Source organism: Acipenser ruthenus, chromosome 17 (assembly GCF_902713425.1).
Source record: "Acipenser ruthenus chromosome 17, fAciRut3.2 maternal haplotype, whole genome shotgun sequence".
Classification (NCBI taxonomy): domain Eukaryota; kingdom Metazoa; phylum Chordata; class Actinopteri; order Acipenseriformes; family Acipenseridae; genus Acipenser; species Acipenser ruthenus.
In genome coordinates, this window is record NC_081205.1 from 27,832,215 (window position 1) to 27,851,728 (window position 19,514).

General features: G+C 37.7%; 1 protein-coding gene and 1 long non-coding RNA gene across 7 annotated transcripts in view; one reads left to right on the forward strand and one right to left on the reverse strand.

Annotated features, from left to right (window-relative positions):
* The window catches only part of LOC117423445 (WW domain-containing transcription regulator protein 1-like), a 37,913-nt gene extending 23,873 nt beyond the window's left edge, over positions 1-14,040 (reverse strand). Inside the window, exon 1 of one of the 3 annotated variants that reach the window (XM_034039254.3) lies at positions 13,315-14,040. In XM_034039254.3, the coding sequence (XP_033895145.3) occupies positions 13,315-13,721 (407 nt within the window). In that variant the 5' untranslated portion in view covers positions 13,722-14,040. The remainder of the gene's footprint in view (positions 1-13,314) is intronic. The other 2 variants (XM_034039252.3, XM_034039255.3) reach the window with 2 other exon arrangements.
* LOC117423446 (uncharacterized) lies at positions 12,061-19,248 on the forward strand. Of its 4 annotated transcripts, none has more exons than XR_009307591.1 (6): positions 12,061-12,243; positions 14,920-15,068; positions 15,966-16,262; positions 17,119-17,183; positions 17,647-17,694; positions 18,908-19,248. It is a non-coding gene; the product is annotated as an uncharacterized LOC117423446 (long non-coding RNA). The 4 variants fall into 4 exon arrangements; XR_004664282.2 differs by lacking the exon at positions 12,061-12,243 and adding an exon at positions 14,127-14,211; XR_004664281.2 differs by lacking the exon at positions 12,061-12,243 and having other exon boundaries at positions 14,268-15,068.
* Positions 19,249-19,514: the final 266 nt, after the last annotated feature.

A 19,514-nucleotide genomic window follows, 5' to 3' on the forward strand; every position in this document is an offset into this window, starting at 1 on the left:
TTAAAAATGTGTTTTACAAAGTGGGGACATCCCCACGACGTAGTTTTTTCAGGTGTACTATCTTTGTGGGGACATTTTCTCAAATTTTGTCCGCACATTGATAGTAATACCTGCCCACACACGCACAAGTAGCTAGTTAAATTGGTGATATATTATATATTGATGTCACAATTTGTCAATTATTCATCCTTATTTCTTTATTTTTAGACAATCATTGTACACACAATGAATAAACAATTAACTCAACACATACCTGTAGGCATTTGTCTGCACACATTTCAAATCACAAGTGTTCAAAAAGGACCACCAAATCATGTACTAAAGAAGAATGCTAGTGACGGCTCTAAAAATATTGGATAAAAAAAAAAAGAATTATTCAGTCTTATTAAAGCAAATGTATATTACATTAACGTGAAACAAGAAAAATCTAAAGCAGCTGTTGCCACTGAAACAAAACAATACAAAAATAACATAATTGTGATCAGTGGTCGGGGTGTATAAAAGTAATTTTTCATAGATACTCTTTTGGAGAGATGTCCTCTTGCTACTCTGGTGTGGTGTTTAGAAAGATCTCCTTTTGCTAGTCTGGTGTGGTGTTTGCAGGAAGCCCTACCAGACAGTCGCTGTTTGCTGAAGACAAGGAAAAAGGGTCTGTTGCCATCAAAAACAGACTTTGGCAAGGCCTGAATAAAAAGGCCTGTGCCTACAGAAAACCCTTCCAAAATAAAGAAACTGTGTCTGCTAGCAGCTAATTGACCCCTGCTTTGGAAAGGTAGCAGGGCTCTTGTCATACTGGCTGCGTCAAGTCCTAGAACTTAACCCTCGGGCAGTGGCAACGTTTGCTCACTCGACCTCCTGTGTTTTTTGACACTGTTGTTATGAATGACTTCCCGAAATCCCACTTTTTCGTGACAGCTGGGTTAAAAATATTAGTGCTGTGTTAGTTGGAGCTGATCTCTGCAGTTCTGTAATGATGTACTATAAATAAGAGGACAGACACGTCAAAATGACAAGACACAGACAGCTTCAACAAAACTATATTATACAAAAGCCTGTAAAACATTTTTCATTCAATTAATGAGTTAATACAGCAAACCCTTGTAGCATTAGAATGCAGTTAGCTGCATGGCATGTACTGTACCAGTACCTTCCATTTGAATGCCTCCAATAAAAAGCAATCTTTTTCTTTGCTTCTTGTGTTGAAGAACTTGTTTTACTGTACATACAGTGTAACAACATCTCTACCATTGTGTTCCAACACACAACAGCCACAAACATTTAAAATACCGTATACACTTCGTTCGGAGAAATAATACATCACTTGAATTTAGCTACACCTTGGGACACAAAGGAACCCTTTGTTAAAAACCCTACAGTAGACATGACAATGAAGACAGGCACCATAAGGAATCCTGCCTTCAATACAGATTTAAGATTAATATTTTGGCATGTAGACTGAATAAGGGACCTCCTGCAATACAATTACTAAGCTTTTTTTCTATTTCTTTCTAGTTGCATTCTTTACAGCCTGCAAAGGCAGGCAAGGACAGACTTTTTTGTTATTAATATGAATCTGTTTAATTAAATAGCTTTTGTAGTCAGCAATAACTCCTGTTTTTTTGCACCTGCCCATTGTAGATCTAAGTAACAACCTGCTCTTCTGTTGTTTTTTAAAATAAAGAAATATATGCATACATATATTACAAGATCAATAAATGCCACTTAAACAGGGGACAGATTCATGAAGCATTTACTCCAGTACTAGGTTTGCACCAGTAAACAAAGGGGTAATGTTACAGAGCTTGGGTATGTGCAGCATGGACTCCTAACATATACAGTATAGGGCCCTATGCTTGAGCAGGAGTGAGTGCATGGTTACATTTTCTTGGAGGAATAAAACAAATATTAACAGCATAAGACTAGCAAGAAATTACATCAAACAATCATTTGACTGCTTTTTTATTATTATTATTATTATTATTATTATTATTATTATTATTATTATTATTATTATTTATTTCTTAGCAGATGCCCTTATCCAGGGCGACTTACAATTGTTACAAGATATCACATTATATATTATTTCACATTATACAGATATCACATTATTTTACATACAATTACCCATTTATACAGTTGTTTTTTTACTGGAGCAATCTAGGTAAAGTACCTTGCTCAAGGGTACAACAGCAGTGTCCCCCACTGGGAATTGAACCCACAACCCTCCTAAGTTGTCGCTTGTTAGCTTTATACCGTGACTGTTGTTTCATTAACTTTCTGAGACTGTGCTGGCTTCAAATTAGGGCTCACCTGTTGAATGTTTTGCAGCATTAACATTTTTTATTTCCGTTTACAGTACAAACATATGCAAATAATAACAAAGACAGTCATTTTACCACTTGAAACTGGTCACCAGTCGCTATTGAAACAACCCGAGAAGTCCTGACTGAACAAAACAATAGGTAATTCACAAGTAACACTCAAGAACCGTAAGCAACATATTCCTACAGCAAAAGCTATCTAGATACAAAAGTGTAATAGCAAATGTAAAAGCTATATATTTTGAGACTGTTGGTACAGTCATGCAATTATTGTTACGTGTATGTCACTGAACAAGGCAAAGTGAACCAAGGGAAAAAAAAAAAAACCTCAAGACAGCTGCTCTGCAGCAACTTTCTCACGATTTTCTGACTTAAAAAAAAAAGGTTTGTGTGCCTGCAACTATGTGCATGAATAAGACTCATTGTCTGTCACCACAGAATGTTTTTTTTTCTAGTTTGTGTTGTCCTGATGAACAGGGTGTGATGTTACAGCTGCAATAATTGAAAAAACAAACTACAAAACTGATACTGGGAAAGCCATCTGTGTGGCAAGAAGAGGCTGTGCTGTTAACCAAGACCCCCGGGCCCCCAGGCCCCCGAGCCACTCATGCCCTTTCTTTCCTCTGCACCACCAGGAACTCAAATCAAGGCCCCTCTACTTGAACACCTGGAAATCCAATGAAGTGTATTCAGTAGGAATAAGACCAAGACATTGGTTTACAATTTTAAACTACCGGGCAATTTCTGGGCAACATGTTGAGAGGGACATGTTTAATCAATTTTCACAGTGTGAATAGTTTAGACCACAACACAGAAACAATCTTGATTTGAGCTATTGAAAATACCCCGTAGTTGATTAGAAAGTTGCCAGGAAAAAAAGTTTCCTGGTGTTGCATTAAACTTGTCTTGTTGGTCTTAAGGAACAAATCATGTAAAATATGCCAGTTCCTACCATTCATTTCTGACTGAGATATCCATTATAAATGTCTATAAACAGTATACAGCAGGCCAGTAAACCAGGCTTGGGTATTCCCATTTATAATATTTCCTATGACTTTTTCCTTGTTTATCTTTGGGTTACCGTTCTGTGTAGTCACTAAGTGTCCAAAGGTTAAAGACAGCTGATTTATTAATGAAATAAAATGAGGTGGTGTACTCTTTTAGGTGTCTTTGCAATGCCTGCCAAATGTGCACACAACCACTGGACTGGTGAATGAAATGCCAACAGTATAGAAGTGCACTTGGGTTTGATAAATCCTTTCTCCTGTTGTGAACAATACACCCACATAGCTACTGCTCACATTCCTGGTGATGAATAGAGGGCTCCCTCTCCTCACCGCAGCGCAACACTGCTTTCAACTCAATAAGAGACACACTGAAAACTTCCCACATGCACTTATACAGAGTAGATATACTGGAAATTGTGTGGGGTTTGTGTGTTTGTATGTATGTTTGATTGTATGTGCAAAAGCTCTTTCTGGCAGTATTTGATTCTGTAAGTCCTACTGCATATATTCTATATTACAGTTTGTGTAAAAAAAATAAATAAATGGGGGCGGGGGTTGGAATGTACTTTAACAGGTTTTTTGTATATATATTTATTTTTTTTTACAGTATATTAAAATCACAATTTCTCTTACACAGGTAAAAAAAATGTGGCTCTAAGGAAATGTGAAAACCTAGAGAGCTGCATTATGGATTTATTCCATTCTACAGCACAGTCAGTGCTTCTAAAGTTACAAAATAACTATTTGTGTGGTGGAAGGTGACATTTTGTGCAATCACAGAGAAGGAACTACCTTCTACATCTGTGAATATCCCTCTGGTGAAAGAACAGGCTTGTGAGAAACATGGACAGGCCAAAGGAAAGCACTAATTGGGTTTAATTCTGAAAACCTGGCAAAGAAAGCAGCAATGCTGACAGGCGTTGTGAAGTCTAACTCTTATTTTTATTTTCTTACCATAAGGAAGTTGCTCAATGACCTTTCACCCAACTCTTTTTTTAACTGCTGCCCATTACAGCGAATGTTTATTTATTCAATTTGTTCACTTTAGTGATTGCACATAGTGATACACTTACAGTGAGTCAAGCAAGGTTATTGTACTGGTCTAAGCAGGGCTTGAACCCCACACTCACCTGCAGCCTGCCCTGGGTTCAGAACTGCCCATTATTAAGTATATTACTTAAGTGATCAGGAGCTTGAAACTTGAGCAATCCAGTCTTCTATACCTGCAGGGTAAACTCCACTTATTGACCCTCCTGTACAGACTTTGTCGTGCTGATACAAGTGCAATCAGTCCACATCAGCATGGACCCAACAGCTTCAATTCAATCAGAAACCTGATTCACTCAGGGGCCTCTTAAGCAGAGAATGGATCTAGTCCTACTGTCAGAGGTTAAAGGGAGGCTGATGAATGAACCCACTGTGCCACCCTAAAACTTGAAATGTTTTAAACAATTTGCTTAATGGCAAACCATAGCAAACTTTTAAATAAAAAAAGTTCTTGCCTGTCACCCCCAGTAGAGAAAGTATCTAGAAACATGAAGCCACTTTTTCAAGAACGGTGGCTTGAAATCTGGTTCCAGGAGACCTAGTTTGAGGCAGCTTTTCTGTATCAAACCCAGTCTCCCATTCTCTGGCATGCAGTGGCCTACAACCTAGTCTCCTGAAACCAAGTTCCAAGCCACAAAGTGACTTCACGTTCCATCAGCTTTACCCATCCATTTACTACATAGTCCTTACTATATAAACAAATTTGTACCATGTAAACAATGTTTAAAACAGGCTCTTGTTTTTTTCACTCTGCACCACTGTAAGCGTTATCTTAAAGTACAAATTGAGTGCAGATGTGCACTGGTGTTTCAACTCTGTCTGGCTCTACAGTACCAAACAGGATATCTCTGTTATCATAATAGCAAAGGAAAGCTTTTCCACGTTTTTTTTTTTTTTCCTTTTTCCAGTGAGGCACTACTTTGCTTCTTCCTGTTTTTTAAAAGGACCATTAGTTTATTGTTTTTGCAATAAAAAAAAACCCCACATGAGCCATGCCGTCGCTGCAGCCATTATTCCTGCAACAGAGGAAATGACCATGACTCATGACTTTTTTTTACATATGAAAACAATTTTAATGTAATGTTTTGGAGAAAGAGTAACCTCCCTGTTTACCTTGGCGTGCATTTTGTGTTAGCGATATAAAACCGAGAAATTTAAAAAAATCACACATAATTATTTCTGATACCGTACACCAGTAATAGGCCAATAAGATCATAGAAGGGTATGGCGGTCAGATAGCACACTCAGGCACGGTTAAGAAAAGATACGTAAAGTAAAATCACTTTTTACGTACAAAAGTTGCTGTGTGTTTGGGATTTGAGTACACAGGGTGATTAGAAAGTAAGTTTACCACATCAACGCACCATACGCTGTATAAATACAAGTTTTAGTCTAAGTCTAAAACTAGCTCTACATAAAATCTGAAATTCCTGCAGAAGTTACTATAATGTGGGCTCATAGCTTCTGAGAATTTTGAAACAAACAGAATATGGCATCAATACCAAGCATTATTACTGTAAAATAAACCATTATAAATACAGTATATTTTCAGACAATACTCTAATGCTAGTGAATCAAGACATTTTAAAAGCACTTATATGGGATTGAAATGTTAGCTGCTGTATTTAAATCAATATGGTACTGTTCCCAAAGCTTAAACTGCTTGGTAATAAAAATGCATGAAAGAAAATATTCATGTTACTTGTTAAACTCGTTAGGAAACAGTCAGCTGCTGTCCTGTTTCTTAAAAGCTGTTCAAGTTATAGGTAAAAGCTGTGAACACCAGAGGAAATACAGCTATGGCTCCCATTTATACACATCGGGGCTGCTGCAAAGCCATAGCCAACGAGCTGAAGATCGTCCACGCTACCCTTGTCATGAGGGTAACGTGGGATCGGAGCCCAAACAAGAAACCAAAACTGCCGACGGTCGCTGGTGTAGCTGGAGTCGGGGTCTGTTTATTGAAAAGTCAAGATTAGTTCATTGACAGGTCAAGATTAGTTCAGGGATTGTAGATTCCCTTAAAGTATAGAGAGGTATATAAGCAGGAACTTTTTATACCTGACGCCCCGCTGGGACACACCTACCTGCTGATTAGATTTCACAGCTGGTAATCAGAGTCAGCAGGTAAGCTCTCCCAGGAGCACCAGACACTTCATTAATGATTTACAATAATTACACACAATACTATTTATAATAAATACATGCACAAAAACCCCTCTTCATGTGCAGAGCTCCTGCCTTGCCACACACCCTATAGGATGAACTCATTTTGCTTCATAATGTCGAATGAAACCTGCTGAATAATGTTCCGTTAACATATTTAATTACATACCGCTTTGTAGTTTTCCACATACGTAATGAAAAAATTCCCAAAAATAGAAAAATGTGACATTTCGAAATCTAATCTGAAATGCTGTACTAGTATTATGGTTCTGGTAGACTTTTGAGATATCATTTTGTAGTTTCTTTGATTACATGATGTTAAAGATCTAATGTTCATATTGGTTTTTTTTTTTTCAATCTTAAAATTCTAGGTGATGCAAAACGTTTGACCATAGCTGTAGCAGTTTAAAGCTGAATTCTAGCAAGGTTTTGCAGTCAAGGTTGCTCTCCTCTCCCAGGTGCAAGCGCACGGTCTGCTGCAGGGCAACAATCTGCGAGTGAGATTCAGTACACCAAGCCAGATACAGGCTTGCTTTTCATAATACAATTATAGAGCAAGACATATACATGTGGTTACACAAAACCCAACACTGAATAAAATCCAGAATTAATCTAAAAAGCTATGGCAAAAAGAGGGAGAGGAACAGAATCCATGACTCACAAAACAGGTAGACTAGATTTAAGAATTTACTGTCAAATTTATATTTTGCTTTTGTATTCATTTCAGTTTCAATCAATCAATCAATCTTTATTTCATACAGCGCCTTTCATAGTGGTCCACCATCACAAATCACTTTACAAGAAGCAGTAACAAGAAAATCCGTAATACTTTAAATACAGAGAAATGCATAATACATGATATACAAGGGAAAAAAAAACAAAAAAAACACAATGCATAGTACATTAAATACAGTGGAAAGTGCATAATACAGGATAGTAGCATAATACATGAAACAGTACATTAAATACAGTGGAAAGTGCAAAATACATATAGTAGCAGCAACACAGCAGCTAATAGCAGATATGAGGTTTTACACATCGTATTCAATTATCAGGGTACTATACATTACAGTATAAACAGTGTAGAACAGGGTTAATTGTTGTTTGTTATATTTCATTACTGAGTGACTGGAAGCCATTAGTGTAGCAGTAGCTACAGTAATTAATAGTTTTTTTTTTTATGACAAGCTCAGATGGTACACTAACAAAAGGCTGGAGTCCTAGATCTGGCATCTGAGGCTATTTCTCTTAAAAGGTCATCAAAGGTTATAAGTCAAACGGGGTCTGGCAGTCTCTGTCTAGTTCCCACTGACCGTAAATAACAAACTGTTTCTGTGTGCTGAATAACTGTGCTGGGAGGCCCGAGCCAGGAGTATCTAGAAAACTAATACAGCAGCTGCTGTGAGGCTGTCAGGCGATGCTAGTGTTAAAAAACAAACTGCAGTGTTGAACTGGTCCAGCAAATCCAGCAACATCCTGTATATCTCCATCCCTTTGCTCAGGAATATCGTCTCTTTCCTCTCGTACAGCTGCTATGTTTTACGTAGTGAAGTCCTCAACGACAGCTCTGCGTGTGTGTCTCAACTTTTTACTTGTAAGTTTTCTGAAGGGGTGCCAGGATTAAATTAAGAGGGATAAACACAAAACTCCCAACAGCCTCTCTGATTCTCCGATAACTGCATTGCATTGATAAGCATGACTACACAACAGCAGCAGACACCACCTGAGCTTTTCAATAATACATTTAAGGGTATTATAAAATACTGTAACTGCGTAGAGACTCCAATACAAACACACTGAACTGAAGTCACGACTGAAGTACTGTACTGCAGATTACATTATCCAGCCAAAAAAAAAAACTTTAACCATGCCACAAACCCGTAGGTTTAAATTCAGCCCACATGACATTTCCTTCAAGTTTAATTGCTTCCATACAATTTATATCTCCTAGTCACGCTAGGCCCCAGAGCGCTGAACATGCTCTGTTACAAAGACACTCTTGTCCTGTAATACTCTCCATCAGCAGAAGAGAGGCCTGTGGAAAAGGCCCAACAGGCTGAGTGAAACAAACAGGTTTTCAATCCCTTCCAAATTACACACTACACACAGGAAGCGATTCAAGCCTCGCCACTGGCTCTTCCAGTAAAGGTCTGAGAGAAAAAAAAGGAAAAAAACTCGAAATGATAGAGTGCACAGCACACTGCTTCTGCTGAGAACGACAGGCTGCAGCAATCTTGACAAATCTATTATGGCTGTTCAACAGATGGGGTCTGAATTGAGATGATGTTATTTACAACTGCAAGCCAAGTCCATTGTTTTTCATGAGTTTTTTTTTTTTTTTTTTGCGTGTCTATATGTGTATGTGTCTGTCATTAGGAATCTCAGTTTGATTTCTGTATAAAACTTCCAGACAGGTCACAACGTATGTTAAACATGGACATGTCTAAAATTGAGTGCTAGTGAAAGGAGCTGATTTGATTGCAAGGGAGACTAAAGACTGATCATTATTCCCAGAAAAAATGTACAGCACAGTAAAGGTTCCTAACACTGCCCTACAAATATAGCCTCAACCCTGAAACCCACCATTAGATGAAATCCTTCACTTCCCATAGTCAGAGCTCAAATACTGTCTATCTGCTTCTCCTGTGACAGCCCCATTAAATCACTTTCTTGTTTCTTTCTTTGTTTCCTGCCAATGGTTGGCCCCATCTCACGAATGTGTGTTTTTGTTTAATCAAATTGCTGTACTTCGAAAGCAACAAATTGCATGTTTAGAAACAGCAACCGTTGTTGTAAAATAATGGATATTTTGAAACAACCTACATAATACTTCAGAAATACCATTTGGCATTTAGAGTGAAACGGAACTGGACTGTACCACAAATCACAGCGTGCTGTCCAAAAAATACAGAGGTTTTTAAGACCACATGCGACCAATGGTCACAAGATACTCGTTACCTCTGGAATCTCTATCAGGGCCTATTATCTCTACTGTAAATGTCAGCAGCTCGATAGCTATTAAAACGTAAGCTACGTTCAAACAAAGATTTCAATGTCTGTCATATCGATTGCACTTCCTAGGTCTGCCCACTGCTTCTGACTGCCTTTCAGTTGCATCGGGATACAAGGGGATGTGGTTTTCATTGTGTTTCATAAGGGTATGCAATTTTCACAGACAAATCACTGCTGCTCTGTATGATATACTTAGATTTTGAAGATTAGATCACATGCCTGCAAACATATTGGGAATAAAACACAGACCTGTAAAAACAAAGTACCCTGTTGTTGACTAGTTCATTACTTCTTGCAGAATAATCCAGGTGTAACAACAGGATAACCTTAATCACATTTTAAAGCAAGAACTGGATTGTCTTCTTTCAAGTGAAAATGGTAGAGCCTTGCTGGCAACCACACCTTGTATTTGAGTGCAAGAATTCAGCTTGTGTCTTGAGAAAACCCCAAGGGGTGGGTCATTTACAAAACCTCAAATGGTTCATAACCTGGGCAATGTTATGCTCCGCACATTTCAGTCCCTCATCATTATTTCTAGTCTAAACTTACATGACAAGTGTAACATGTTAAGAAACTGTATGTTGTTCTAGCGGAATTAAAAAGTGACCAGCTTAATTGCAAAACATCCATCTAGTTTTATTGCTCGTACCCTTCTATTATTATTATCGCAGTGCACTCCCTTGGCCCCTGCATGTCTCAGCAAGCACTGCATGCTCCTTACACAATGCGCTTCTCTCCAACTCACTAAATACTAAGACCTGACCTTTCCTACGTTTGCATCAATCACTGGATTTCCAGACCTAAAGGCCAGCAAGAACAAAACCTCCTACTCCCCTGTTTTATTGGAAGAACTTAATAAAACAGGCTATTATTCAAGGCAGTATGAAAAAAAGAAGCAGAACAGTTTCAGGTCATTTTTTTCCCCTTGCCAGAATTCCATACAGGGGACCAGGCTACACAGGAAATCAAGTGGTGACCAGAAAAAGCCGTCTGGACAAGTGAGGGAATGTTGCGTGAACGTGCTTCAGCAGGTTAAGCAAAGGCAAAGTGGCAAACAAACATCAAAACTCCACTACAGCTCATGCTATCTCTACAGTGCACTGGCAGCATTTATACCAGGACATTTTTAGTTCATTATTTTTATCACAGTAATAACACGCACGTTTTGGTTTTCATTATGTACACGTTTTACAGTCAAGTATAAGGGCGCAGCAAAGGTACTGTTTGTGTATAACTAACTATAGTTGGCGTATCCAAGTATAAATTATTTTATAAGGTTGTGTCAAAAATTAATGAATTTAAAAGTATAATTACAGAAAGTGCAATTTTCTGACCTTACTAAATTATATAGGTCATGCCTTATGATTACAGAAGAGTGGAAGATACAGGCCCAATGTTGCATTCAAAACTTCAAACACTCAATAACAAGTTCTGAGGTAAAAAGACTCCTCAGATAGTGGCAGAGCTTTGACACTGTTAGTTATTGATATTTTTAAAGGTATTTCAGTTAGACTCAGGAATTACCCAAGTAGTTTCCAAGAAGCATTCATTACCGTCACCTCCTATGACTGGAAGTTTAATTAAAAAAAAAAAATGTAATCCACATAGTTAATGTACCTGTTGTTTAAGTATATCCTATAATATTTTAGTTGTGTAATCAGTCTCTTGAGTCACACGCTGTACATGGTTTAGAATATGGAGTAGTCTGTTTTAGATAACTAAACATTTAGACATTTTCAACTGAACTCAGAGATGACTCACTAAAGTCATTATTTTGTATTTATGTAAACAGTTCATTTGTATATTTAGTAAACAACGCATGTATTTCTTGCTAAATAATGCAGAGCTTACTCACTCCGAGTATTTGATGTTAGCTAGAGATGAAACTGTTTTGTGTGGCATTGTGTTATTATTTGTACAGGAAAACAAATAACGTGCCCTGAAAACATTTTCTAACAGTTGAAAACAAGCAATGCAGAAACATAAACAACCCATAGCTGTGATGTTGTGGTGTTGCTTCTTACTTCGTTTGCATACAAGGAGGCCTTCTTTACATTGTAGCACCGTATGTGATAAATAGTGACATTTAGTGCTCTACATCAAAGTGCCTCAGAAATACGTATGTGCTCTGAGCCCTTGAGTTTTTACCTGTTAAGAAGAAAGGTAGTTACCCAACATGGAGACTTTGTTTTCCTGTAGATTTAATTACAGGGTGGGGTAGACTTTGGTTTCACTCTTGTTCACATCTCAAGCCCAGCACCTCAACAAGTGCCAACACGTTTTTATGTGTTATTCATACAGCATGCGTGCAAAACCTGTCCAGACAGAAAGAAACAATTCCCATTCTTCAAAAGCATGGGCTGTGTCAAAAAATACCAATATCATGGAAAGGAATAGGCCCCTTAGTAACTGTGGCCAGTGAAGCTGCTTTATTCTTAACATACTTTACTTAAACACTGCCTTGAAAACAAATCACGCACTAAAACAAAACTGCCTAGTCATGACAGTCCAGTGGAATATAAACAAGACCTGCTGTGGAGAGGCTTCTGCCTCAGTGTGTATATATGCTCCAGACCGTCTTGTGTGGCCACCTGTTTATTTATTAGTTGAAATTAAATGTTGGCGCCACTGTTCTTAAATCAGCTTTGAAGCAGAACCACATAACAACTGATGAAAATCATGTGATAAAGGTAATTGGTATTTTGATGGGGAAATTATAAGTTTTAGCATAACCGAACTGAAATGATCTTTTTCACAGTTTGCTACAATTAGGATCGCAACACAGAGCATGTGAGAGGTGACTAGTTCTTAAAAGTTCAGTTAGTTACAAAGAGAATGGGTTTGAGTTTGTGAGTTAACAAAGACAATAAAAGTGTACTCCATCAAACTGGGCAGGCAGGCAGGCTGGGGGGGGGGGGTGGGCTAACATGCACTTGCTAGAAAGCATTGTGTTGGGTCATCTGAAAGCTAAACCAATTACAGACTTTGGTTTAGAATATTATACCACACTTCACTAGGGAGCTGTAGCTATTTAAACACCATCTGCCAAATGCTCTTTTGAAAATGCATACAATATAATGTGTCCAAGGTTTTTAAACCATTCTGTTATGTGGGGTGGGCTTTATGGTGAATGTGGAGCCTATGTCAACAAAACCCCTAATGATGTTATATCATCAATATTGCCGTCAGTAGGACTCTTATGCTTCATGGAAATAGATGATAATGACAATCATTCAGTAATTCACTTCAGTATTTTTCACATCATTCACTGACACTAAGGACCTTCAGAACAGCAGCCATATCGTCCCCTCTCTCCTGTATGTATTGGAACTTATCACACACTGACATGAAAGGTCAGCTATCGCAGTAAGTACAGGACAAAGCCTAGTATTAGCGCGTGTATTTTAAGTTATATGCATTATTATAGATTATTAATTAATAACATACATTAAATATTTATTTTAGTAAACAGCAATGTTACTCTAAATGTAAAATGTAAAATTAATGGGTACTATAACGCATTTATAACGCATTTACTCGCATTTACAACTCGCGCCGGCTGCAGTCAAATCTGTAAAGTTACTGCCGGGCACGAAGGTTCCACCGAAAAAGGCACCCTTCTTTAAAAAAAAAAAAAAAAAACGTTTAATAAAATATAGCTAAATTGCTATTTTAGTACTGCAATTAACATTGACTTCGCAGTGAAGGTAACTAACTTAAATTGAACTTTTAAGATACTGTATATATTTTGCATCACTTACTTTAGAAAATATCTCTGTCCGGACGGGGTGAATGCCATTTCCCAGCCTGGTGGCAACTGCAGTTCATCGGCGACATCGAAGGACTGCTGGCGGAGATGTGCGTGCTGAGTCGGGCTGGGGGTCGCGCTGGCTCCAGTCCCAAGCTGGAGAGAGGCAGGGGAGGAATGTGATCGGACATGTTGAACCGTCAACCGGGGAGGGAGGCTGCCCGAATCGGTGCTAGACTGCCGGGAATGCGAGCCTGACTCTGGCTCCTTGAAAAAGGACTCTGGGAGAAGTTTTTTCCTCCAGGAACTCGGCTTGGGGTTCATGACCGAATTGAAGAGCTGTTCCAGATCCGTGTCGAGGTCCTGGGCGACATGGATAACTTGCTGTCCCGGCAGAGGGTGAAGAGAATTGGTGTTCATTTTCTTTGGGAAAATAGACAATACAAAAAAAGTGCTTTAAAATCCTTAAAATCTTTACGCTTAGTTACGATCAGTCTAAAATCTACAATAGATTCTATTTCTTCAAAACAAAGTTTTATAAGTAGGATATATCCCGTGTGTTCTTTCCGATTCTCCAGATCATTGATCTGAAAAATAATTTTATTGTATCAGTATTTTAGCTTTAATTCCTGATATACCGGGTTGCTTGTTTTCCCAGATTGGGAAAAAGTTATTTAAAACTTCTCCTGCCTTTTCCCTAATCACTGTCTCAACGTTCCGACACTCTGTTCTGGGACTCTCCTCTACATAGTTTGTAAACTCAACTTTCCAAAGGCGTCTCTGGCAGCACTGTCTCATTAATTATTCATGAGCTCGGGGGATAACTTTCTAAATAAATTCGGTCTGTGTGATCATAGTAACAACACCAAGAAGCCTACCAAGTGCATACAGAAAACTTAAACTGAACACAGTAAGTTTTAAAACAGTTATTTACAAAAAGTAAAAACAAAGGGTTCTTTTTTTTTTTTTCCACACAAAATTGTTAGCAATAAATCAAAGCTGTCAAGTTGTAGCCGCCGCTTGACATCAGCTGTCCGGAGGTTAACAGAAAGTTTATTGGTTCCTAATGTTTAAGCATGTATAAACCTAATCTAAAACCATGACAGTTGAATCAGATAGCAATCCGTTCCCAGGTTCCCAGGTTTTCGGTATTTATGTGTTTTCTATAGTTTTGTGCGTCTGGAAATAACTTTCTCAGTGGCTCCTAATTTTACCATATTTAGGCAGAGTAACTAAAATCCACTCCCACATATGTCTTTGTGCTATATAACTTTCTGTTTCATAATTCTAGCAGCTGTATCATTTGGGGGCAAAGGTAGCTTAAGTTTCTCTTTATAGTTGCACAGTTACATCATCTGTAAAAAGTAGTATAAATATAGAACTGAAAACAAAATGTTGGTCTGTAGTCCATTAAAGAAGGGCTGTTTCAGTGACATAAATCTGTCACACAGATAAAAACTGTAGATTGAGGTAGGTATGTGTTAAGATAAGATTAGTAAATTAAGATACATTGCTAGCAATTGGTTTATACCTTAATATCAATTCATCACAATAGGCTACTGTTTCCAATTTTGTTCTGCTTCCATATTAGATCTATCTTTTTATGTTATTTACCCAGGATAACAGAGCTGAGAAGCAACATCAGTTCTCCAATGGGGAAGGCATTGATACCCAAGGAAGCACTCTTCACCATCTGTTGAAGCCTGTCTCGTGCAGTTTAATGTCCCGAAATTAATTCAGTTTAATGATGAGAGGACTGAAGCACAGGTAGGTCAAAGGTGTCACATTCACACCAAAATCTACAGTGTGTCAGTTTTATTAAGTACAGCAGCCTCTAAGAGTGGAGATTGAATTACACAGATCTCAGTGTTTTACTCCAGAGTACACATCTTTTTTTAATTGTCTTGTGTAGTTTGTCACTAGTTTTGTAACACTAATTGTATTTTCCTTTTACAAAAATGATAACAAATTATTAATCAATAGATGTCTTTGTGTGCTTTTTTTTTTTTAAAAAAACACACATTTATTGTGCAGATCTCGCTTTTCATTGTTTACTGTTTTTAAATGTTAGTTTAAAGTGAAAACTGAAATATTTTGTGTGGCTGTACTCATCGTTACAGATTTTAAAAAAATAGAATAACATTCCTTACTTCAACAATGGAAAGCTTCTTCTAAATGAGACAGATAATTATCTACTTATCAAAAGATCAGAGTAAACCACACACATACACACACACACACATACACACACACGCACACATGCATACACACACAAGGCTGCATTTTTATCTTTAAAGTGCTATTCTATTTAGTAAAAAATATTTTACAGTACATACTGTATGGTGTCTGTAATACAGTATCCAGTATATTAAACAAAGGGAATATAAACAACTTCAAAAGCAAAGACAGCTCTATATCCAAGGAGAATTGGGATACAACAGGATACTCATAAATCACTAGAAATACTTAAAGATGAAAAGATAGCATGGTAGAAAAGGTTCGGTAGACTGATGTTTGTACCGTGCTATATGAAGAAGGCGGAAGATGAAATGTAGCTAATTATTAAAATAGTGAGTTTTCAGTGTGTGTGTGTGCGTGTGTATTTTTTTTATATAAAACCAGGATTGTTACTATGGTAACAAACATGCACAATTTGTATTTCAGTTCTTATCGAAGATGGAAAGGGTCAGGAGCAGCATGTAGTGTTTCTTTGCACTCTTTCTGCCATGTAGGTTCAACCTTCAGATACCTTATTACTCTCAAATTCAAAGGGTTCAAGGGATCATAACCAAGGCTTTAGAATAAGAGCTACTTGGACAAGCAATGGACTGGCTACAGCAGTGCAAATCACAGAAACCTTCAACCCTGAACACCACCAGCTTCCACTTGAACTCTGTGTCAGGAGCTGCATGGGCCTGCCAGCCAATAAGGACAATCCCCAATTATTTGTCACTGTACAAGGTATTCAACTTTAAATACAGTTACTGTGTGTAGGCCAGCATGACTAACTAGTCCATTAATGTGGATGAAAGTGGTCTCTCTCCTTTAGCTATAGCGGGACATACTGTATGAATAAATTATCTCAGAAGATGACTTTTTGTATGAGAATCACAGGGATGTTTTTGAGTCCCATATTGACCAAAGTAAATCCCACAGAGACATGATTTTATGTTGCACACAATGGCAGGTTTCAGGGAAATTGTAAGCACCATACATGGTTTAAATCTGGTTGTAAATATAATTAACCACACAATGCCTCGTCTGTTTGTGTAGGTTGAACTTGGATATGCTGTGTATGGTAAATGAAAAGGTTCTTTTGTGTATGGTGTGGCATAAAGGAATCAAACCAGACATTTTCCTTATTGACATCTTTCCTATGCTTGCCTTTTCAGAGCCTAAAGAGAATTATTGTAAGAACTTCTAAGCACAGAACCAGAATACTGCTAGGATCTTTCAAAGTATCTTTGACAGTAACAGCAGGTGTGATTATTGTGAGTCCACCAATGGATGTGCTCTCATTAAATATTTGCATTATATCTAAATACAGTGGCTGAAACACTTTACTATACTTCCTATATAAAACATAGAAAAGCTGTGTTATATGCACGGGCTGACATCTGAACACAAGATATACTGGTTGTGCTGGACTCTTGACCAATCTGAGATGATTGGTTCATTTCACATGTGATTCATAGCAATAATCATATTAATCATAATAAAAAGAATGTTCTTATAGAGTCTTCTGCACAGCACGCAGTGTAACACAATATAAATATGATTTATTTGAGTCCATTCTAATTTTCTACCACTGTGTCAGTCTCTTAGGCTACCATTGCCCAGCAGTCCAGGACTGTTGCTTTCCTATTAATTGAAGATCACTTGGTAAGGAAATAGCATGTGTAACAATATGCAGAGCATGTACACAGGAGGCAGCAACAGGAGATACAATGTTGCCAAAGTAATGGGGAGTTCTGTAACACTCTGAAGATCACCTGTTGTTAGGGGACACCTGTCTCGACAGAACAGTTGCACTCTTGAGCAGATTCAGTCAGTTGCATTCATTTAAATCTGTTGAAAGATAATCAGTTACAGGACACCACTTATATCCAGAACCAGGAGTGGTCACCAGTAACAGGTTTTACCTGATCTTACAATTGTACCAGTGTTTCATAAAGATTATGTCTACACAGGGGGCAGATCTGCTTGTAGCAATCACATTTTCAAGGAAAATCTATTTTCATCTCTCTGGTTAGTTTAATTCCACTGTCACTACTGGCTTTACAGATGTCTAGAATGCATTTCCATACAGTATGTTTAATCTCTTTTCAATATATTTCTGTTTCAGGTAACACACACTTCCAGATGGTGGTCTTCATGCTTAACAGCATTGAAGGTAAAGAGCATACCAATTACCTTTTAGGAAAGGAAGTGCTGTTTTCGAGTTGCTCAATAGTAAGAACATAAGAACATAAGAAAGTTTACAAACGAGAGGAGGCCATTCAGCCCTTCTTGCTCGTTTGGTTGTTAGTAGCTTATTGATCCCAGAATCTCATCAAGCAGCTTCTTGAAGGATCCCAGGGTGTCAGCTTCAACAACATTACTGGGGAGTTGGTTCCAGACCCTCACAATTCTCTGTGTAAAAAAGTGCCTCCTATTTTCTGTTCTGAATGCCCCTTTATCTAATCTCCATTTATGACCCCTGGTCCTTTTTTCTTTTTTCAAGTCAAAGAAGTCCCCCGGGTTGACATTGTCTATACCTTTTAGGATTTTGAATGTTTGAATCAGATCACCGCGTAGTCTTCTTTGTTCAAGACTGAATAGTACATGCCCTTGTTTTCAAAGGGGGCATGCAGTTCTTTTTCTTGTTAAAAAGTTAATGCATAAAATACCGGTTTTTGATTAGTGGTACTTTCTGTTAGACAACTTAGTTCTCTTTATAGGCAACATGTTTTTCTTCACTCATTGTTAGGCACCAGAGTGTGCTTCACATTAAGGAACTCCAACATGGTTACAAATCTGCTTAGGTAGAAATCCGCTGAGCCAGTTTATTAATGATTGTCAGATTTTTCCATAGTAACTGTGAATATATAAACCAGTCAGGTTGAATTATATTTTTTTATTTGTCTACCAGGTAAAACATCAAAACATTGTCTACTTTTGATGGCAACTGGGTTAAAACTCCCAACCAACAACTCATTAATTAAGTTATTTACTTCACTTAATCATTTAATTAAGGTAAAAAAAAAAAGTAAAAAATGATGTTTTTTAAGTATGTTATTGTTGTGGTTTAATACACTGTAATCAGTTCCAGTTGCTGCTTGGCACCATTAGGCTGCCTTAACAATTCCAAGTCTTGGCTCCCTTTGAATGGTAGGGAAGCATGCACTTAAGCATTTGCTATATTTTTTATATAAGCAAATCTGAAATTACAGGTGGAAGAGCCTGTATTGAAAGCATTTTTGTTTGGAAACATGATTTGGTCTTGTGTTTTAAAATGTAGCACCTGGGTTGAATCCAACGAAGGAGGGTCCTAAAAACTGAATGGCCTTACAGCAGATGTATTTTGTCCTGCTGCACTTCATAGTCATTTATCCATTTCTTTACAGGCAGTTTCTAGAAGATATACTGAGCATCAAAAGAAACGTATCACTTATATTTGAGCACCCAAGACGGCGAGCCACAGTACGCTGCCCTAGTCCAGCCTCCGACATGCCGATTGCACGAAGGTGCTGCTCTCTTGACAGATGTGGCATATTGGTTTTTTTCTGTGATTTTCTTTATTGCTTTTATTCAAGCTTGCAATTCAACAGCTGAAATCACTCCATATCCAGTGTCCAATCAACTGTCTCATTAATTAGGTGATTAAGTGCATATGCGTCAGTACTAGTCACTCAAGGCGTGTCATGGTCAAGAATGAATGATCGAGTGATTAAAAAGAAACCAAAAACATTTGGTCAATGTCCGTCATTTATATTCCATTTTTTTTTTTTCGAAAATAAATGTGTTATAATAGTAATAAGTTTATATTGATGCTCGGTATATAAAGGATTTGTCCCTTGCTGTCCACCACACAAACTCTATTTGTGCAAACTATACAACACACGTACAGTCACTGGTGTTAATAAGTTGAATGCAATAGAAGTGGTATATGAACATCCAATTAAAGAAAACCTACGCCCCCTTGTGTTCATGCAGTGTAATGTCACAACATTT